We start from the raw sequence: 23,809 nt of genomic DNA on the forward strand, positions 1-23,809 counted from the left end.
GTTATTTTTATCCCCACTTCCATATTGCCTGTATTCTGCAACTTCAGGGGGTTTCTAAACCAGCTTATAGGTACAGATTATTACATAAGGTCTAACAGATAGTTGAACTCACCGTTAGTATGGGTTATATGGAAGAACAGCAATCTAGAAAGACAAGCAAGGAAAATGCTGGACGAGTCCTGTTTCATTACAAACTGGAAGTGCTATCAAAGCAAAATAGGAGGTCTCTAACTGTTAAGAATAGTTAATCATTTCCTTACACTGAGCCAAGCATAGATATTATAGGCAGATAGATGCAAAGGTGAATTACTCCAAAGAATTACAGTACACCAAAAACCATAATCAGGATTTCCCATAGAGGAATAAGAAAATCCACTACACTTTTAGTACCAACAAGGGAATGCTGTGAGCATTTAGTAAAACTGATTAAAATGTTAATTAACTCAAAGAAAGGATGGCAGGATGATCAAGAAGAAATTGGATGGATTATAAAAGGGCAGTTGCAATTTAGTTTTGTGTTCTAGTTGTTTTCTATTCCTTCTTCTGTTTGCTCTCATTCCTGCCCAATTTCAGTCACACCAAGGATAATGGCTGCAACAAGAGTTGCTACAGTCAGCAGTTATTACTCCTGATGTGAGAAGCTGCCTAGATTGCAAACAGGAAGTCAAGGGAAGTCTGGAAAGAGGCTTGACAGTCATAAGAGGCTTTGGTTTTAGAGTGGACTTGAATGATGAAAAGTCAATTATAGAGATAATGGTAGCCAGTCGTTTTAAAAACTGCAGGGTAACACAAGCTTTCATAAAAGCTGAGAATGGTAGTCATATCCTGTCAGTTTTCAACCATCTTCACTAGCTCACTTCTCTTTCCAACACTTACTGCAAATTGTGAAGCCCTTCCAGGCTTAGACTACAATATCTGAAGGAGTGTCTCTTCCCTTAAATTCCTGTCCAGGCTATGACAGTATCTTTACAGGCAGCACTCCAGGAATCTCATCTAGGTTCTTGGAAGCAGGCTTCTTCCGTAGCAGCCCCACTTCCAGTCCAGCTATGGAATATCCTGCCTGGAAAGGTCCTCCTTTGTTATAGGTGCTAAACAACCCTAATCCCAGACCATTTATATATGTTACATACTTTATACTGCTATATAACATTTTAAAAATGCTTATTTCTATAATACTTTTAGGACTTGTGGATTTTCCTGTTTTAGCTTCTGCAACTTCTAATTAATGAGCAATCTTAATTGACTTGTGCTGTTTTTGTATTGATTTACATGAATTTAAGTTAATTTCTATTTTTATTGTATCTTTTCCTCAAAACTATAGGGCAATGTATACACTTTTCAAAGAAAATACGGTTCACATGATCCAAGATATCTCAGATCCACCACGCATACACCAAAGTGTCCAAACAGTTCATGAAAAATGTACCTCTCAAAATCACAACAGTTTCCTCCTGTAACCAAAATGAGGAAGGACTGTATTGAGTTTTCAGCGGATTACAGGCAGCAGGAAAACTTCTGGATTCTCATTATTATACTCAGAAAGCCAAGAAGGAATTCTTTCCTCCCTTGCAGAAATTGTACAATATTCAAGTACATTATATTTGACGTTCTTAAGTAAATAAGCATCTAACAATTATTGTAATAAATAAAAACAAAACAGCACTTTCTCCAAAGACATCCATTAGCACCAATGGGAGGTAAGAGATCTTCATAATTCTCACTTTTTGCTCATTTTGAAACTACAGTGGTACCTCGGGTTACGAACGCCTCTGTTAATGAACTTTTCGGGTTATGACCAGCTCTGGCTGCAAAAATTTACCTCGGTTTGCGAACTCCGCCTTGGGTTACGAACCGGATCCGCGGCCATTTTCCCTCCTGTGACACGGTCCGCGGCCATTTTTCCGCCCCTGACACATGGTCCTCAGCCATTTTCCGCCCCTGACACGTGGTCCGTGGCCATTTTTCCGCCCCTGACATGTGGCACATGGCCATTTTTCCACCCCTGACATGTGGTCCGCGGCCATTTTTCCGCCCCTGACACGTGGTCCATGGCCATTTTCTGCCCCTGACACGTGGTCGTAGGGAGGGGGACTCTCCCTCCAAGCAATAGCCGCCTCCCTGTCCTCCACGCCAGAACGGATTAACGGTAATTACATTGAACCTTATAGGGAAATTTCCTTTGGGTTGCGACCAATTTGGGGTGCGACCAGAGTCACGGAACAAATTAAGTTCATAAACCGAGGTTCCACTGTAGTTATGTAAGAAACTTCAGTGGTCCTTGAAAACTGCACAGAGTCACTTTTTAATGAGATGGGCATTGACAAAATGAATGAATGAATGAATGAATGAATGAATGAATGAATGAATGAATGAATGGGATATATGCAGTCATGCTATTTGACACAAAAGAAAAATGCTTTAGTATGTTATTTAGAAATACACAATATGTAGCACAATGGTTACTGTGCTACATAAATATTTGGCTGTGTAATTATAATTATAAAAAAATTCTATTTCAGTCTAGCCTACCCACTTGATTCAATCACAATAAAAGTTATAGTGGCATAGGAGGTTTTCATCAAGAGACATTCATATACTGCATGTGAGAGCTTCAATGTTATTTTGTGCTCTGGTCAGCATGAATGTTTAGATAATAGAGGAATAATACAACTTGCAACCACTACTGGAATTGCTTAAAGCATCTGAAACAGAATTATATCCAAGAACAAAATAGGTTAAAAACTCCTTGTGTGACATAATGCGATGTATGATTTGAGAGCCTTTTTCAATACTTAAGGATAACAGGCTGAGTGCTAATCTGACTTGGCGAGGCAAATGGTTTCAAGTCATCTTCTAAGCCTCCATCCCCTAATTTCCCTTGGGGTAGCTACCCACAGCATGTTCTACTGGCTAAGTAATGTGGAGTCACAGATTCCATCTGGAGAAGATGGATTTAAGCTGGATATGGTTTTATAAATTGAGAATCACATTTTTAAAGCTAGATTCAATACACTTCCATCTGCACTTCTTCAAGGTAGGTATAGTAAAATCCCTTTAGCTGAGCATATCTGCTCATGTGGTGATAAGGAAGTTGAAACTATCTCATGCGTATTATTACGTTGTAAATTTTATAAGGATATTAGGTCAATCTACATCTTTCCCCTAATAGATAAATTTTCTGGGAGTCCAGATAACTTTTATGTGAACTGTCTTCTTCAAGATTTAAAACTATTAATTACGTGTGCAGTAGCTAAATTTTGTGTTGCTGCAATGAAAGCAAAAACGTAATTACCTTTGATCTGAATATTACTTCTGGTTTGATATATCTTAATTAATAAATTGTTATATAAATTGGGATATATATTTTTTAGTTTATACTTATTAATGTTTTAGATTTATATTGCCGAGGTAATAAATGTACCAATATAGTAATAGAGGAGTGAATGCTTTACTATTATGTGATTTATTTTGTTAGCTGTTACATTTGCTTCACTCTGTTTCTGTTTTTTTTTTTAAAATTTTGCTGGTCATTGACTGAATAAATATTGATTGATTGATTGATTGATTGTTGATTATCACTTTGAAAGAAACAATGTTTGCTAGGGAAATACTTTTCTATACGAATACAGATGACAATAAACTCATTTCAACCTCTGGTTTAAAAATTCATTAATGAAAAATTAATTAATTAAATGATACCTGAGAAAGTATCTTAGTTTATTGGTCAGGTTTATGTCTGCACTGGTACCTAATAACGTATTTAGAAATAAGTACATGTTCACTAAATTATCTGGAAATTATGTTATATTAATAGATACCAAATACTGCCTGTTTTAATATGGAAAGAATTGTTAATCATTTTTTAAACATGCTACTTACCTCTAAATTAAATTCATTGCTAGTGTAACGCCCATTCAGCTCTGAACACTTGATTCTAAACTTTCTATCAGAAATGGAAGATGTGTGCCAATTACGATAGCGAATTTGCTGTAAGACCTTTTCATAGTTTTTCACAGTGTCCACACCTGAACCAATAAAACGAATACAAAGTATAGTAAATGTTAGAAAAAAGAAAAGACACTTGTGTATGTTTGAAAACTGTCCCAGAAACAAACACACATTATTACTAACATTGATTCAATGGTAACGGTTTTACCAGAGGTTTGCAAATGATATGATGATGACTACACATTCTCTGCATCTCAATAAGCTACAGATACAATATTTTACTATAGCAAAAAGGTGAGAACATGGTTCTCCAGATACTGTTGAACTGCACTTCCTAGCAGTTCAGCCAGCATGGCCAAGAGTAAAGGATGCTGGGAGTAGTTCAACAAGAAACCATATGTTCTCTGATCTTTACTTTCTGTAGTCAGTAATATCTACTTTATTTTCATTCAGATAAAGATTAGGTTGGATTGTCATGTCTGACAGGGTAAATAGTCAATAGATTTGGAATTCTTCATATTCAGCTGCTTTCTAACTTCTGCCATGCGGATGAATTTTATTCTTTTTTAAAAAACAGGTACAACATAGCCCTGTTAATTTAAGATACAGATATTAAATGTTAGGCTAAGATAAGATATGGAAATGAAAAAGAAATACTCATACCATATACTGAATATCCTGCTGTGGAGTTAGTAGCTTCTATGTGTTTCCCTTGAAGATCTTTCTTATCCAATTCCAAACATTCTTGCTTGGGATCCAGTTCTGCCCCAATTACCAAAATATCACAGAAATCCAAATTGTGATCCATTTCTTCTAACAGAACTGGTTTATGGGCTGTGAACAGAAAAGAGGTACCTCAAATAACAGTAAAAATTGTCTAAAAGCATAATTTCCAAATAATATAGGATATTTGAAATGTTGTTTTTCAAAATTTAATTTGTTTATAGGGCTTATAGGCCACTATACTTGGCTAACTCTGAGTAGTATACAACTCCCAAATAATATTCCATGACTAAAAAGAACAAAAAAGGATAAATTATGCAATATTGCCCTTGCAAAGTGCAGAATTGAATTGTTATCTTGGAAAGAGATTAAAAAAAAAAAGATTCCTTTTCTTGGGTCAAGCTTGATTCTTGGGACTACATCTATGTGGTTTTCTCGGCAATATTACAGAAATCTTGTATCATTGCCTTCTTTGATGGTATTTTGTTTGACTTTCCAACTTCCGAGTTGCCTCAAATTCTCCGGAGGTCTCCCATCCAAGTACTAACCAGAGCTTACTCTACCTGCTTAATTTTGGAGATCAACCAAAGTTGGCTAGTGCTGTCATTTTCTGAGGCAAAACAGAATTACATATTGATAATTATGCTGTTTGTTAGTGAATATATATTGATACCAATTCAGCAGTCATAGATCCTTCCATAGTTATGTATTTCCAGATAGATGGATAGACAATAGCTAGATAGATGGAGACAGAGAGAGCAAGAGAGAGAGCGAGCGAGAAAGAATGAAATGGAAATAGCTACAACATCAATCACTATCACTAACAAAAAAATATAGAAGTAGTTATACAATAATTTTAAAAAATCCTTGTAGTAATTAAATTACTACCTTGTAGTAATTAAAATAAACTAAATACAGTGGAGGAAAAAGAAATAATAAAAATACCCACATAATATCCATTAGTACTAATTCCATCCTTTAGCTTGTCATTAAATATAGACCATGTAGAAGCATATTGCTTCATCTTGTCATTTTTAGAACATAAAGACTTTTCAAAAACAGATAATATCTTTAATCCATTTCTTAATATCAACAGAACAAGTTTCTCTCCATTTATGTAAGCTTTTTGCCAAACTCCAGATAGCAGCAGAGATCTTCATAAAATGAAAATTTCCATATTTTAGGAATATAATTTAATATCATATTTATATCTTTCATTATTATTATTTTAGGACTTAAAAAAAAAAGTCACAGGAGGTCTGGTATCACTTGTGACCTGCATAACCATAATGGCATCGCTAAGAAACTGAGATGTAAATTCCTTTTCCTCACTATGGAAAATTACTATCTTCATTAAAGAAATGCATGCAAATGTTTGTATTTTCTGGTCCACTCTGCATCTAATAAGATAGAAAATTGACTTTAATTCTATCTCTAATGGGATATATTTTGGAAGAGGGAGGAAGGAGGAGAAGGAGGAGGAGAAGGAGAAGGAGAAGGATTATTTTTGTGGCAGAAACGTACTTCTAGAATTACTAAAGACTGGTTTAAATATTAAGTGCCCAGTTGAGTTTATTTAGAAACCTTCTCCGCAATGGTTTGTACTCTCTGGCCTATTTAAAAATGTACAGTGAATTGAATGCTGTGCCTGCATGTCCACTGTGAATATGCCTGACAGCATGGCTGCTAATCTACATATGGAACATGAGTTTTGGATTCTAAAGGGTACCACTTACTGGATATGGTGAAACTATAGGGAAGAGCTTCTCAGCCACCTCTATTTGGTATTCAAAATGTTTACCAAATACTCAGAGGATCTTTATATAAACAAAGGAGATAAGAACTGTAAACAAACCATCATTATATTTAGCTGTAATAGTTTTCATGTTCCCTAAGAAGTAATCCTTGACCAGTTTGGCATTAATTCCTACAATAGCATTATTTATATATTTGCAGATGTTAGGAAGTAAAGTTTAAACATGGTTTCAATATTAATGAAAATTGATCATGCTGAAAACTAGTTTTCAGGGAAAATATTATATTGACAAAATGTGTTTCAAAACAGCGTTGCCTGTTACGAAAGAAGTGTGTTTGTGTAAAACATCTGAAAATTTCTTACTATAGTTGATAACAACATAGCACAGAAAAGCTTAGAACTATTATCAAATTGCATGTTTATTTGTAATGCAGAGAGGAAGGCTATAGACAAGTGGGTAACCAGTTTTTGTAACATGAATTATTCCTGAGCACTACAAGGAACACTGTTCCGGCAACTAAGAACAAAAAGTTTAGAAAAACAAAACTGCTCATCATTAAAGATTTCAGCTTCTCTGAGGTTTTAAAATACATAATGCTGGAAGTCATCCAGAGATTTTCTAACACTAATTCACCAACTGGTCATAAAATGTATTTATGCAAAAGTGACTTTTTGTACATCAGTCTAAATCAAAATGCAATTTTGTTGAGCATGGCTGAGCATGATGTGTGAATCCAACTAAAATGTCTTCTGCATACCATTAATTAAATGAATTCTTTCCCATTTAGAATGAATTATCTTTTACAATGAAGGCCAAAGATATCCATTCTGTCACTTCAGATAGATGACCTCTCTGTGTCAACATACAATACATCAAGCTTGAATTGATCATTACATGTATGTGTCCATCCTCATTTATATACAGAGAAAGCCTTTAGGTGTTATCACTTCTGCACCAATAAGAATCAGGCTGTAATGATTACAGTAAATGAAATTACTGGGGGTACAGATTTGGCACCACCTATCTCTGAGAAGTTGGTTCACATAAACCTCCTTTCAATAATCTGATGCAACAAAGTGCTTATTGATATTCTTTAGCTTCCTTTTCTGCTTTCTACCTGTCCTGAGACACCTATTTAAGTAAAACAAATTGACACAACCATAAGAAATCCAGATTGTTCAGCAGACTTGACTAGGCAATAAAAGCATAATTTACCTGGTTAATTTTAAAAATCCCTATTTGGCACCTAACAGATAACTACTTAGTCTTACCTTGTTCTATTACATGCTATATGAAGAGCTCCCCTTGAACGTGATTCAGAGACTGCTATGGTTAATTTATTCATGGAGTCCCTTACAGTGCATATATTACAATTTGTCAAGGCATTGTTGATCATAAACAGTGCAGGACCAGCTCATTTGAGAAACTGCTAACTTCCTTACAAACTCATCCAGTTTTTATGTTTTATTGTGGATATTAGTTATTAATTAGTTGTGGGTTTTAATATTTACTATTTTTACTGCCTCATTTCTAATTTTTATGACATTTATTATAATCAATCACTATTTTTATAATGAGAATCAGTATATAAATATTATAAATAAATAAAACAACCAAGGTTGGTCTGGTCAGGTTGTTATTACCCGAAGGAGGAAGGTACAGGAAAATTTAGCCACGGGGCTTTAATTATGGTAGCTATACATGTTGCACATGACAACTTTGCCAATGCTATTTCTGAATCTTCTTCCCTCCAGCGTTTAGTGACAAAGCAAAAAAGTAATAGCTGTTCTTATATAAAAAGTTTGGTTTTTTTCCCTAAATCAGTGCTTACCAGATATTTACCTTGTTGGCTGAGGTACCAAGCTGGGGAAGGCTGGAATAAAACATGCAACTGCTTCTCCAATTTATTATGCATTTTATTAAAGGAAAATATTATTTATGAGGTATGGAACATACCACCTTGCCTGAACTAATCTCCTTTTAAGGTTACAAAAATCTATATAACTCTAGGGAAATCATAGCCATTTTAGCAGAGCCTGTTCCTCTATGTTTTTCTTTTCACTGCTATCTGGCATGAAGTTCTCCTGTCACAGAAATCATAAGCTTAAAGAAAAACAACAAACCTCTAGTCACAGTTTCCTTCAGGTCAGAGGGATGTTCCATTTTAGACACTGTGCTGACAATTCTGACATCCTGTAAAAGAATCACACCTCTTTCATGTTCAAATTGTGTGGCAGGTCTTGCAAAGTGATCCATTCCAGTTATTGTAATCTTGGGCTCCTTGGCTTGTAACACCATCACATAGGCATCTATATCTGGAATACTAATGCAGGTATCTTCACCAAAACATCTGAAAAATATATCATTCATTAATCCCATGGAAAAGTATGCATTCATTCTTTCTTCTTAAGAAACACATCGTTGAAAGAGAACGTTTATCCCAAACTTTGTTCCCCCTGTACACTTATTTTTTAAGGCCTACTCACTGACCAGCTTCAGAATTACTCAGTCCCATGTGAGCATTAAAATACAATTTCTCAAATTATTTATGAGCAGCGCAGCATGCCATTGACAGGTATGATCTTTAAAAAGGTCACTGCACCCATACAACTTAAACTGATAAATAACATAACAAACAGTCAATGGTTAAATCTGATTAGATGGCTTCTTATGCATTTTTCATTACATACCCCAACTGATACTTAACAGGCTTGATAAAGCTATCTTGTTAAATGTGCATCAAGAACCTAATTGCCCATTTTATACTGAATGCATCAGGAGGCCATTTCCTACACATCTCAAAACTCCATCTGAAGTCAATGGGCATGCAGAAATAGTTGAAATCATAGTAACTACAATGATTAAGCTGCTGGCAAATGTATTAAAAGATGAGTTTTATTGATAAAACTCTTTTACTCTTCCAAAAATTAAAAAGTACTCAATATGAGATTTACGGATGCATTGCTTGTTTAATCAAGCTTAATGAATTTAACTTACTGGACTTTGGATGACACTTTAAGGCGGCGAATACCTGAAGTTGGAAACTGTCTTGAGTTGATATAGGAGACCTTTTGGAGAGCTTCATTTATATTCTCAATGTCATCTCCTTCTATAACAAGGACTGACTGGGAAGGATTGAAGTGATACTGCAGAGGTGGGAAAAGGATATAATTAATATTTAGGAAAATTATATAGAACAACTCATTATAACACTTAAAATAAGAAGTTTCTGAAGCCTATTTCTTAGATATGGTTATATCCTCAACAAAGTAAAGGAAACATATCATTTTATTAGCTAACACTTGTTTCATCCATGAAAGCCTCTGAAGAATAAGCATTCACAAGTCAATCTCTACCACAAAGTTAGTAATTATTGTGGCTCTGATTAACTTGAATTAGAAGTGAAATCAACTACTATGAATCAAAATAAGTTTATCTACAATTCAGATTTAACCAGAGCACTTCATCCTAGCTAAATTTCATGGCTATGTAAATACAAAGTTTAATTTATCTCTGGACATTCTGTTTTGTTAGTATGCTGTTAATATGTTTATTGTATTCCAGTGAAATATTATTATGAGTTTATTATCATCTCCAAAGCAACTTTGTCCCATTGAATCTAAATTGTTACATAGCCCTGATGTAATGGAATGTATCTACGAGGAGGAGAGTGATGTGGGAGATCAAGGCTATTGGGAAGGAGGGGGTGCATTCCAGGAGAGAGGAGGAGGCAAGAGGCAGTTGAGACCGCGACAGGAGTGTGGGAAGCAAAAGAAGTTCAGGATAGCCACTCCCTAGAATCTCACAGGGTATATCCACTAGTTGCTGTAGTGTAGATTTAGTCTGGCAAGATTCTGTCTATAAGGTATAAACTAATAAAGGAACTGGACTGGACTGTCTCACCATTGTTCTTGGGCTGGGCCTGACACCTACTGTATATATAGATAGCATATTCATCTGCAGTTAGGCAGAGGTTGCTGAGATACAGCTTCCAGTTGTCAGACAACAGGTTGAAAGCTGTAGTTCAGCAACATCTGGAGACCACCATGTTTCTTATGCCTGGCACAGCTGTTTTATGATGGTTAGTCCAGGGCTGTCCTAACAGAAAATGGTATCTTAAAAAGCTGAAGCTGCCTATCTCCAAAGTCAGTCTGATCTCTATGCATTTATTCTAAAGCAAGACAGTAACGTTTTTAAGCTGACATATATCTTCCAATAAGATTTTTGAAATACAAGTATGTTACTGCTCATTTAAAATAGGTGGAATATATTTTTTTTGATTGGCATGCCTATATTCTTAGTGTTGTCTTTTTTAAAAAAGAAGAAGTATCTACCATTTCTGTACATTTGTGTAGATATAGAAACAATTGATATACAAATGTTCTTGAAAGCTAGACACAATCTTTCTTTTTATTGTTTTATTTAAGTCTCAGCCCAATTGCAGTTTCATCAAGGCATGTCAGGCTAACTCAGAAACACTGCATGAGACTGGTCCCTGACAGCTTGTTTCATTTTTGCCACCTGCTGTCTCACTGGCTCTGAAAATGGCTGAAAAGGTGAAAATGAATGAAAAAACCTGCACCATACCAGCTTGTAGATCATAGACTGAAAATGTTTTGAAGCTGAAACATTAAACTCTAGGATTCCTTTGCCCAATCCACAGCTAGTTCACAGAGACAATTGCTTGTCAATACTAGATCAGCTGCTGGAGGCAAAATGGAAAACAAGCAATTCTGGCTCTCTCTAGCAGATTTCAAATAAACATCAGCCTCAAACAGGGCAAGCATAGGCATTTGTAGAGAGTGGGATAAGTGGCAAACTTGCATTAGAAGTTGGGATCCAAGTAGTAAGGTGGATTGCACTGTGACATCCCCAAGCATGGCTATTTATTATAAACAAATGTTAAGACTGCTTACAAAACTCTCTCCAGCAGCTATGGTTCATTCAAAATCTGCATGAGCTTCAGTGGCCAAAATATATTACTAATACATAACATACCCAACACCTTCACACTTTAGTTATCACCTTCCTTCAGCAAGCAAGAGGAATCTTTCTGATTAATGGTTTCTGGGTTCAACAGGTGACTATACAAGATTCAGGGAAATTTCCTTCAGCAATTCCTGAAGGCAAAAAACAATGATTGGTGTAATCTTGAATTAGCTCTGGTGATTTGTCAAGAAATGTAGCAGGGCCATCAACTCCAGACTGTTTTGAAAATGATGCTTGTGGTTGCCAACTGACTCTGAGAATAATGTATGCTCAATTGATCAATGTGACATTGCCATGCTAGCCCATCTGCACATTGAACTTGTATGTTACTGGGCTGGGATCTCAGTGAGAGTTGGAGAAACTATCTGGGTCCAGATACATAGGTATTTCCAAAGACCAAGACCTGTTTATAAGGAATAATCATTCACTTAACATAAATGAATACAGAATAGGAACAGAGCAGTTTTTCAATTCTTGCTTGTTTTGTAAATCCTCAGATCTGGATGAAGAGTCAAGACTAGTTTGTATTCATTACCCCATATGTAATTCACCAGAACTGGTTCATGTTTTGAGCAAGGAGTAATATATTGTACAAGAAGGAAGTTGATTAAACCAGTTGACCAATGTCCTCCAACAATTTGCTTCAGTTAATCCAAGGTTGTCTGCATCATCTCGTCAGCCTAGCCATTTGTTTGGAGATGAATGGGGCAGAAGTGTGTGTGTGTGTGTGCGTGGGGGGGGGGGGGGAACTGTGATAGCATGGATAAGAGTACTGTCGACAAAATTCTTAAACTTCTTTGATATAAGGACAGGTACATTGTCTAAGCTGATAGTATCAGGCAATCTATGGGTTCCAAATAAGTGGTGCAGTGCTATTATTGATGCAGACATTTTTGAATAAGAGTATATCATCATTAGTTCTTTCCCTGAAATAATCCTATAAAATAAATAGGGAGTCTTTCCAAGGTGTTTTGATCACTTCCCATGGGAATACAGGTGCCATTGGGGATTATACCAAGTAGCCTGGCATATCCTTCATGCATTTACCATTTTTTCACTGCACAAATCAGTCCCTGGCCACTAAACGTAACTTTTTGTCAAAACATTCATAATTGTTTCAGAATGTATAATAGTTTGATGATCTCCTTATATAATAACACAATTTCCCCACTAGAAACAAACTTTAAGGGGAGATGGCTGGTGTGGGTCTTCCGGGCTGTGTGGCCGTGGTCTTGAAGTTTTGTTTCCTAACAAGTTTTGTTTCACATCACCCTGGGCACAGAGAGAACTGCTCCTGTCTGTGCTCCTGCACTCTGAAGATGCCGGTCACAGGTGCTGGCGAAACGTTAGGAAACAAAACTTCAAGAGCATGGCCACACAGCCCGGAAGACCCACACCAGCCATCGTATGCCGGCCGTGAAAGCCTTCGACAATACATTTAAGGGGAGATGTCTAATGCTGACGGTTTTGAATGGTTTAAATTCCTCCCATGGCTTGTCAACTGACCAACCCTTCTATACCCAATTTAACACGTGTATTACTTTGGGGTCTCTGGCAGGCAATCTTGCAACTTGATCAGCCTGAAGTTGTGGGTATAGGAGGGCCTCTGTCAGGCCTAGCCCAAGGAACTCCAACAGACCATGTAAATTCAGTCCAGCTATGTTTATTAGCTACAACCTCTAGCAAGAATCTTCCCAGACTGAAACCCCAGCACCCAAGTAATGCTAGCCACAACATTGTGAATTCCTCAGGGAGGTGCCAGTCTTATCCTCTTGTATTTCCCACGCTCATCAGGAGATGAAAGAAAATGTTTTTCTCCCTGAGCCTGGCCTTCATAATTCCATTCCATCACACCTCTAGCATTAAGACTTCCAGCAGTGATGGCACTATAAAATCTGGCAGGTGAGTCAGAATATCAGCTCTGGCTATTGCTGATTCTAACTGTAGACAAGTGAGTAAACATTAGCATTAAGCAAGGGACTCTAATACTGCATATAAATATTAAGGGTATAGGCTTTGTATTAGAAAAGATTCTCGAAAACTTGAAGTCAAAATAAATTTCAAAAGTATGGCCATAGAAAGAGCTGTGGAACTTCTTGACTCCTGGAATAACAGCTGAGGCCTCTTTGTCAATTTGAATATAGTTCCCTTCAGTAGAAGATAAAGTCTTAGAATAATAACAAACTGGCACCTCTGTGTCACTTGGCATTGTGACTCAACACAGTTCCAATATTATAAGGAAAAACATGAGTAATCAGCAGCTCTTTTTTTCTCTCATAATGTATAAGAGCAAAGAAGTAAATAATTTCTTAATTTCCGAAAAGCATCCACATGCTGTTGAGTACAGTGCCACTGAACCCCTTTTGCAGTAAACAAAAAAGCATTGCAGCTAAAGTTGCCTCTTGTGGAAGGAACATATAGGAACACTGAGGAGTTGTGAGAAAGCTTGAAGCTCCTGGTTTGTTTTTCTAACAGTTACATCATGGGCTACCCAATCATCTTTGACTGGATGAATATCCAAAGCATCAGTATGGAAGCCAAGAATGCACAGTAATACTGAAAGATCTGACTTCACATTCTCTTTTTAATTGAATACCAGATTTGTCAAAATACTGCAGAATTTCCTGAAGTCTAGTAATAAGTTATTCCACTCTTGAACCCATAATCAAAGTGTAGCATCACATCCAGTATTCCAGAAAGCAGAATCTCTGTGAAGTGCTGGACTGTTCTAGACACAAACTATGATTCCGAACTGGAATCATAGAGCAGATAATATCCCATGATCGCTAATGATAGTTGGACATCTGCTATAGTAGCAGCAGCAGCCAGTCCCTAGTGTGTTCATGCTTTCTCAAGTTTTGTAGTGACTCCTCCCTACCACCACCACCCCACAAGAGCAGCAAGCAGTAGACTGCAAGCAATATTAATGGGTGCTGTATAAGTGCCTTATTTACAGTGTATTTATAATCTTTGTAAAGCCTAGTTTTTACATTAGGTTTTATACTGGCCAGGGGCATCTATACGGGTGACAGTGAAATCGAACCCCCACCCCTTTTGTGCTTGTATTAATGTCATATGCATTTACCAAGGAGTGGGGCTTTGATCATGCTGTTGTAACTACAATTTTTATGTTTGTATTTCCCCCATGGACACCTCTGGCACTGACAAAGTGCACATAGCCCATTAGAACTCAAGTGGTTCAAAAACTCCTTGTTTGATAAAAAACTTCAACCTCTTCTTTGATGTTTCTTCATAAGGCAAAAAATCATACCTTTCCTGATTTAATGTGATTTGGCTTTAATGGATTATCAAAATGGAATTACTATGGCCTCCCCTTGAATACTCTTAGTTCCTTGCAGAACTCTTCTGGGTATCTATTAATTGCTTCTGTTATTTGACCAGTGGTAATCATATGTACCTGTCCTACACTGATTCCTAGTGGTAATAAGCAATTCTTTCCTAAAAAGTTTTTAGTTCCTTTTCTGTAACAATGACTGGAAGTCTCCCCTGGAAATAACCATGCTGCACATGTACGTTACAGATTCCAAACATATCACCCTTCCAATTGTAGTCATGAAGAAAGAATAATGACTTCAACAACCTGTAAAGAGGTTTTGCTGCTTATGGATTGTCCAGACTTCAGTTTCATCTGAGATCATATGAGATGAAAGTCAAGTTTCATCTCATATTCCTGACCCTTAATTAATATTCCTACAAGCTTTGCATCATCTTGAACCTCTTTGATACAACCATGATACAGTTTCTGATGTTGATTATCCTGTGAATAGTCAAGTTCATGTGAAACAGCTGTAATTCCTTAGTATATTTTCTTGGATTCACATTAATGTGTTGGAATGGCATGCTCATTTATATAGCCCCTTTTCTTACAAAACCCACATTTCATATCGCTGAATTGTACACAGAGCACTGATGTAATCAACTTCAGTCCAAACAGTGATTTGTATGCCAGGACTTTTCTGGAAGGTGTATTTTCTGTATTCAGCTAAAGTCATTGCTCTGAATTTTATGTCTGGTTAATGTGAATAGCATTAACATTAGTTATTATCTTTTTGATTTCTGTGACTTGTAGTGATGCAGTTTCACTGGCTAATGTTCTTTCTTGAGCCACTGAAGATGCTAATTTTGGTTCAGACAAGAGCTTTTGCTGGAGTACTTCATCATAAATCCCATATACAAGGTGATCCCTTAGCATTTCTTCTAAAAAGTCCCCCAAAATTGAAAAGTTGAGATAAATTACACAGCTCTGTTATATAAGCAGCAATGTATTCTCCAGATTACCAAATTTGCTTGTGAAATTTAAATATCTGTACCATGACTGATAGCATAGGTGAGAAATGCTCCTTCAGAAGAAGGAGAAATGAGAAATGTTTTAAACTTTGATGAATCAGGAACAATGTCTGGCCCCACTGATAGTCAAAATGATAGGGTTTTTTGTTTGCTTGCCTGTTTAGGGGTATCATTTTTATTTGTTTCAAGATAAAAGGAAAGCCTATCTGCATATGAATCCCAGGTAGTAGGCTAGCTAATATCAAATAATAATAATAATAATAATAATAATAATAATTATTATTATTATTAAAAAAGAAAACCAAACTATGCTTATGTTTTCAAATAGACATTATTTTTGACTGCATATCTGAGCACTTGAATAGTCTTCAACTGTCAGTAAATACTACTTTTTTTGCCAGTAATGCTGTGTGATAATGGAAACAAATGAAGCAGCATGCATAGACCTGAGAGTCAGTGAGACATAGAGGTTAACCCAGTGTTCTCAACCTTGGGCGCTTTAAGATGGGTGGACTTCAAGGCTGGTTGGGGAATTCTGGGAATTGAAGCCCACCCATCTTAAAGCAGCAAGGTTGATAAACACTGGGTTAAACTGTTGGACTAAGATTGGGGAGTTCCAGGTTCTATACATGTGCAGCCATGAAAGCTTAGGAGGTGATTTGGGGCCAGTTACTCTCTGTCAGCTCACAGATTTGCCTTGGGGAAACACAGGAGAAAATGGCATGTTCTCTAACTTGAACTCCTGAATGAGACATGGGATATAAATCTAACAAACCAACAGAGTATTCTTTATGAATTAACTGCTAAGAGTGTTGACGAAATTCCTTCCAGCAGCTGTTTCAAAACTACAGTGACAACAGTGGTAGAAAACTGTGTTTCTATTGCTCAGGAGTTAAACAAGAATTAACAAAGGGCTGTAAAAATTTTAAATAAATAACTTTTTTATGTGTGCATATTTTCTGGTATCTGTACAAAATATCTTTCATTTAAGTTGAAAAATGTGATCTCAGCTATTATCTTTCTTTAGACATGATTAATGTTAAAATTACAGTTCTACTGAATATGTTTTGAACATTCAGAAAGTATTTTAATAATTTGAGAATATTAAATACCATTCAGTTTACTGAGCAACAGCTATATTTCTTCAGGTATGGACTACAGTCCCACACTTATTTTTCTGAAAGTAAATCTAACTTAAATAGAGCTAATGCTTGGGTAGACACATCAAAGTGTTATTATTCAATATTTTACAGAATTCTTTTTGTTATTTATCACAGAGCCATTCTTTAATTAGGTATTATGCAACCTAATGAGTGAGTGCATTGATATGAATGACAACTTGTTCAAATGCACAGGAGTTATTTACAAAATATATCAAACTGAATTTAAAGACAAAACAAATTTATAATACAATACAATGCAATACATTTTGGCAGAACTTATTTTCAGCTTTTTCAGAGTTTGAAAGTGTTGGTTTGCTGTAGCAAACACATTGAATGAACTTGTGGAATCTTTATTGACAACAAAATGAATATTCTGCTTAATGACCACAAGTCTTGCTTTCAATATAAGAATTTTTAATTTGTTTTAATAGAAAAAAAAATTGTGGAAAGTATAGCTCTTAGTGACTATGGTAGATTGAACACACCTGTAATAAAATAGTCCCACTTTCTTTTTCAATACTTTTCTACTGTCCTCAATCTTGCAATCTGTATTAAAATAGGACGCCTTTTTGATCATGCCAATATGTTATGGCCTCAAGGATCAGTATGCTGGAATAGACAGGGGTTTATCTGCTGCAGATAGTTCTAGTTATGAAACTTTTGCATTATACTTCCACACCTTGCAGGGTTTCTTTTTTGGTGAAGTCTTTCATAAATAAGTGTTCTGTGATTTTAAATTCCTGTTAATTCAGGCGTGTGTGTTGCATCTCATGGGAAACTCACCTGCTTCTACACAGAATCATTTCACTGACAGGATGAATTGGAAATCCTGAATGGCTGTGAAACATTTATGCCATCTGATTTCTATAGGTTTATACCAGAAATAACAGTCAGTGTTCTAATGTTCCACTTCTACTTCGTCTTTGCATGACTTTATGGCAAATTAGATTGCTTCTTGGAATGCTTTTGTACTCTATCTTGTGCTCTACACTTCATAAATCAGTTTTAGATGTTAGCAAAGATGATGCCAGTTCATCCCTCACCTTTATTCCTTGGCCAAGACTCTCCAGGGAATTAATATCCAAACCTTCCTTGCAAGCCTGCAAGCAGGAAATCACTTTCTGACTCTTAATTTTGCCTGGTCGTATGGTAAGGCTGGCAAGACTGCCATGGAAATACTGAGCAAATCTGGGCTTCGTGACTTCTCCTCCTATTGAAAAGGAACCACAAACTGTCATGGGTAATAATTCACACATGCAGATTTATTTAGGAGTATCAGCATTTTCAGCACTGTCTTGTAAGTTTGAAACAGTTGGTAATCCAGCTGTTTTTTTTATCATAAACAGAATTGTAAGTAGAAAATGGCTTATGCACCATTATCTTGGAGTTGATAATTCTTCTTATAGGACTATCATCATTTACCGCATATATTTTAGGTGTGAAAATATATCCTAGCCTGAAACATAGCATGAAGAAATTCATTTCTGTAGCATATGATGGAAAAACTGTTCAGTTTAGAAACAGGATAAATTCAACATCTCCTTGTGTTAAATATCCAAAGAAACTCATGGTTAAATATAGTAAAACAAGAACCTGAAAATATCATGTCATATCAGCTAAATTAAATCTAAACTAGGAATAAGTAATCTCTCTGAAAGCAATACAGAATTAGATGTTAAATTAATAAAATATTTACCCATCAAATTTGCTTAGCTTCAACACAAATTTATATAATACTTCTATGCTTCTCTATGATGATTGCTTGAGATATAGATGAAAGGAAAAAAATAGTTGGTTTCAGTAATATTGATGTGGGAAAAAAAAATCATTTTTATAAGCAATCTGTCACATGTGAACAGATTGGCAGGGTTTCATGAATGCACATGATTTCCACTCCATTTTAACCAGCCTTATGTGCAAGTGAATTCTTGCATAGATTTTCAGAGGATCAAGATACTGACCAAAGACCAGAGATCAGTGTGTGCAGGAAAAAAGATTTGCAGAATGTTTTTATCTATGGCAAATAATAATGGCAAAAACTACTGATCTAAAATATGTTAAAATTAATCACACAGTACCAGTTCCATGAGCACAATTGAATATGTGGTACAATTCTGCTCCATATCAAAGTATGCTGGCCAATAATTTCTGAAACTTATCAGAAGCTTCTACAGATAATATACTGGGTTTGTGGGGTTTTTAAACATTAAAGTGCTATGACACATATTATTCATATATAAATATTAACAGTGAAATAGTTTTGCTTTGGAGAAAGAGGCTAAGTTCTGAAGAAATAGGATTCAGAACATCATGGCATCAGTTATTATAACTGACAACTAAACATACGTTGGCTTAAAATTACATTGGTTTATACAGTAAGAAAAATGAGTGAGAAACAGATATTTTTTCTGGACTCGTGTTTCACAAACTGATGTAAATATGGGTATTTTTATATTAAAAATATTCACCTTTTTAAAATAACTGTTAGGAATAAACAGGTTAGCATCATTGTGTGAAAGCATTCCAGATCTTCCCTGGGAAGGAAATAAAGCAAAGTCTCTACAAGTGATTAATGAATGTGCATCTTACAGCTCAAACTATCATCCAGCTGAACAATCAGTCTTCTCAGGGGGCTACAGATACTGGTCATATCTGTCAGTGACAAGCATCTTTGTGTCTGAGCCCCTCCAGCCAGACAACAAGAATAAATAAAAGAGACAGCCCAAGTGAAACATATTCATACATCCAGCAAGGAAAGACTGAAACCACCTGCATCATAACATTAATGATAAACTTTAGTGCCAATGTACCACCTGAGCCCAGCCAAATACAGCCAAACTTCACAAGCATTTAGTTACTTGCAACAGTCCATACCGTGAATATGACAATTTTTGCAAATTTGAAATGGCAAACACATGGCCTTTTTTTCTGTATCTGAATATGCTATGACAAAGTTAACCATTTAAGCAATTATGAGAACAATCTACTCTTGCCAGTGGAGAGTCAGGACATTAATACAGATATCTGAACTTCCCTCACATTTTCATAGAATCAAAGAGTTAAAAGGGATTATTTTGGCTCTGGATTTCAGTCCCCTGTTCAATGCTAGGAATCCCATTTAAGATAGTTTGAACACGGGCAGGAAAAGGAAGCTCAACATTTCCCTCAATAATTAATTCTATTGTGCAGCTGTCCTTACTATTATTGTTAAAATTCATATGACTAATGGTAACTTAAAACCATTCTCTTTTGTTCTGCACTAGGCCCAGTGTGTATTCATGGAAATTATCTTTCAATTATGCTTTGGGCAGACAGTTGTTTAGCTTCCATATATGAATTGATTTCATTTTTTTTAATGAGGAAAATATAACAAAAATAAAGGGAAGGATATCTTGAGGGTAGATGCCAAGAAAGGTATGCATGGATACATTAGTACTGATGGGCACATTAGAGACCTAAGGAAATAAATTCTGCACTTAAAATTTATTCAAAGAATTAGTGCTACTAGGTGCAGGATGGAAATTGAAAACCTCATGGCTTCTACCCTTACTTCATTGGAGACAAGGCAAATTGAATTCTAGCTAAATTTTCTGGCAGACCTTGATACAGAAAAAAATGACTGGTAAATTAAAAAAGAAAAAGGGAGCAGTTATATCTTGGCATTATAGAATATATTTTCAGTTTAATAGGAAGCTTTGTTTGCCAAAATTACAGTTAAATATTACTGCAATGTAATGATGTGTTTTAGAAGAAAAAAAGTATTACTAAAGTTGTTTTGTATTGTTAAATAGAACTACTATGAGATAATATCTTTTTAATTGATGTAACTGGAGGCTCAAAAAAGAACTGCAAACAGTAAAAAGAGGACAATTTTTTATTTTTTATTGGCCAGCACTACTTTCATTTATCAATTTGAAACTTTTATTCCAATAGCATATTTGAGAATTTAAAAAAAAAAAAAAACGAGTTAAGCTGCATGGTAATAAACTGAATAACAGGGAAAATTGTGTAGAGAAACTATATATTAGAATAGTTGTATGGAAAAAAAGTTGCATAGAAAAATCCAGACATTTTTGGAAAAATCCATAATCCATATAAAATCGGAAAGTAGCAAGTATTGTTTTCCTGGCACCATTTTTTAAAATCATTCTGTTTGACATTTGATGGAATGAAATAATGTTCAAATATCTGCAATATGCATATGGATCAACTTTAGACTGATCAGTACATCTGTACTTATGGGACTGTGATCTGTAATCTAACTTTGTTATACTTTTATGCTTCCCCTTCCATTAATTAAAAATAAATAGGTAATATTGTCTGAAAACCATAAGACACAGCCCCAGAATACTAAAGAAAAATACCTTGCACAATGATCTTATTCATATGCATACTATCATTTGAATTACCATATCTGATTAACTGACCTCCTATTCATCCATTAGCCAATAGTAACCAAGGGGGAATCAAGAATATCCATGCCATTTCTCTCTTCTCTCTGTAGGCAGCTGAAATTACTGGTGAGGTTTTTAAACAAGTTTCTCTGAATATAGAAACAGTCACTGATTGTAACTGCATTCAGCCAACCTCAGTTAAATATATTGTCTATCACTAAGAGGAAGTTGGAAAAAAAGAGGCCCTAAGAAAAAGATACTTTTTTCTATTTTATATTACCAGTAGGGATTGTTTGTATGTTATGTGTTTAAAAAAATAATTGCAAATTATCTTTGTTACCATAGCATTTTCAAATATATTAGAAACAAACCTGTATTAAAAGGCAATTGCCTTGCACTGACTGACAGCAGTTTATTTCTAGATTCTGCCTCCTTATAGCTAGTGCAACGCAGTGGATTTTGAACTGGTTGGGATTCAGATGTCTAATTCATCAGCAGATTACCTTGACCAACTCTTTATTTGTTAGGCCACAGGTTGAACGACAACTTAATGTACTAAATGAGAGACTGATAAAACTGATTTTTAACTTGCTTATGAGGGAGAAATTTTGATTAGAATATTGTAAGATTTGACATCCTACTAGGAAACTCTTGTAGGATATACATGTAAGTGTGATAACATTTTGGTTTGCTGTACATTTTTCAATGCAGTACAAAACAAATGTAACTTTCAGAGATCTATAGCGATGTGTCTGTTTCATTCAAAATATAATTTGGGCACCTTGTATTTCATCTGCATAGCAAAAGAGTCAGTGACTATTAGACAATGAAGTATTGCGGCTACTTCTTCAAAACATGTTATGACAAATGTTGTAAACAGTAAAACTTAGATTCTTGATATATAGGCATTTTGAATATATTCAAAATACAAAAAATAATTCATTATAGATAACTGTCTTCTGTTGTCTTCCGTGAGTGAGTTGGGCGGCCACATAAATTGTTTAAATAAATAAATAAATTTCCTATTCAGTCTTATTCAGAGAGAGAGGAAGAGACAGACAGGCAGGTGGGCAGACAGCCAGATATGTGACTGACAGAATAGCAGGTGGCAGTAATAATGTCTTCTCTTATAACATGGAACATGTTCAAAAGTAGGCTGCAATTGTGTGAAATAAACTTTTCTAGCCAATAAATGAAATGTCCCAAAATATATAATTTTATGCCTGAAATTGATTTTCATATGTGTATAGTAATGAATAGCACCTGAACTTGATTAATTATGGTCTGCTAGATATGGTTTTCTCCTAAATTTAGGATAGATTTACTTTTTTATTAGCCAAAAGAGAGCCAGTTTGGTGTAGCAGATAAGGTGCCAGGCTAAAAACCTGGAAACCATGAGTTCTAGTTCTGCCTTAGGCACAAAGCTATCTGGGTGATCTTGGGCCAGTCACTCCCTCTCAGTCCCAGGAAGGAGGCAATGGCAAACCACTTCTGAAATTTTTCCAAGAAAACTGCAGGGACTTGTCCTGGCAGTCACCAGGAGTCAACAGTGATTCAAAGGCACCATAAAACAAACAAACAAACAAAAAACACTCGTATTTTAAGTGAGGCTTTTTATCTTCAAATTTCCTTTTAATTAAAATTTCTGCTTCATACTTACCCCCGATCAGTTATTTTAATCCTTTTATGCTGATCTTTAGGCCTACAGTTATATTTGTTTTGTGCCAGTTAATAGCCACAATAAAGATTGATATATTTGACTTTGGTAGGCAGTTTTATTTAATACAATAAAATTATTAAAAAAAAACCTTTATAGCACTATTGATTATCTTTTTCTTCTGAAACATGCATTTTAGTTATGATTCTTAAAAAAACAAAAATTTTGCTGCAGAAATGGCAGGTTATGAAACTGTTTCTCCATTTATCTGTTCTTCTGTTGCTACTGCTGCATTATTTTTAATGTTCTAAAAAAATGGCAATGAATGGGCCGAGAAGTATTTCTGAGGAAACAAACCTACCAACAAGAAAAGAATGAATAAAGGATTTCAAGCGAGGAATTAAGTTTTTAATGTGACCTGCAAGGTCATGCAGAAAAGAAAAGGATGAAAGAAGGGAATAAAAACACTAATTACCATAGAAATATTTCATGTTCAGTAAAATGTTGCATGTTGTTCAGAGTTCAATCTTTTGGTTGGGCGTTCATGAATTAAATATCTAATTGAATATCTTGCTTTGATTCAGATTTCTCCCATGTATTTTCTAATAGTTTGCCAAGCCCTCTTTAAGTATAGTTGAAATCTCTTAGCAGGGAGCTCTATCCACTTAGGATATGAACTAATATTGAGAAAGATTCACAATAACAAGACTTTAGAAAAGATTGTTTTGCACAGTATTCCCCCTATTACACACATGGTCAAGTGTCTATGCTTAGAATCAAATGCAAAAATGTAGAGAAAATAATTTGCTTTTGCAGCTGAATATATATACCCCAGCATATATAGGAAGTGCCACGGCAAGACAAGCCCCT

At 35.4% G+C, this 23,809-nt stretch overlaps 1 protein-coding gene across 1 annotated transcript in view; it reads right to left on the reverse strand.

The window, feature by feature from the left end:
* CLSTN2 (calsyntenin 2) overlaps positions 1-23,809 on the reverse strand; it is a 203,704-nt gene that overhangs the window by 6,277 nt on the left and 173,618 nt on the right. Inside the window, exons 10-14 of the mRNA XM_007428023.2 lie at positions 17,932-18,098; positions 9,426-9,574; positions 8,552-8,778; positions 4,612-4,782; positions 3,880-4,025 (exon numbers count right to left, since the gene is read on the reverse strand). Coding sequence (XP_007428085.2) covers positions 3,880-4,025; positions 4,612-4,782; positions 8,552-8,778; positions 9,426-9,574; positions 17,932-18,098 — 860 coding nt within the window. The remainder of the gene's footprint in view (positions 1-3,879; positions 4,026-4,611; positions 4,783-8,551; positions 8,779-9,425; positions 9,575-17,931; positions 18,099-23,809) is intronic.

The sequence above is a fragment of the Python bivittatus genome, unplaced genomic scaffold (genome assembly GCF_059951505.1).
Source record: "Python bivittatus isolate LINGU-HERP-01145 unplaced genomic scaffold, Pbiv_v1 ctg000980_np1212, whole genome shotgun sequence".
Taxonomy (NCBI): domain Eukaryota; kingdom Metazoa; phylum Chordata; class Lepidosauria; order Squamata; family Pythonidae; genus Python; species Python bivittatus.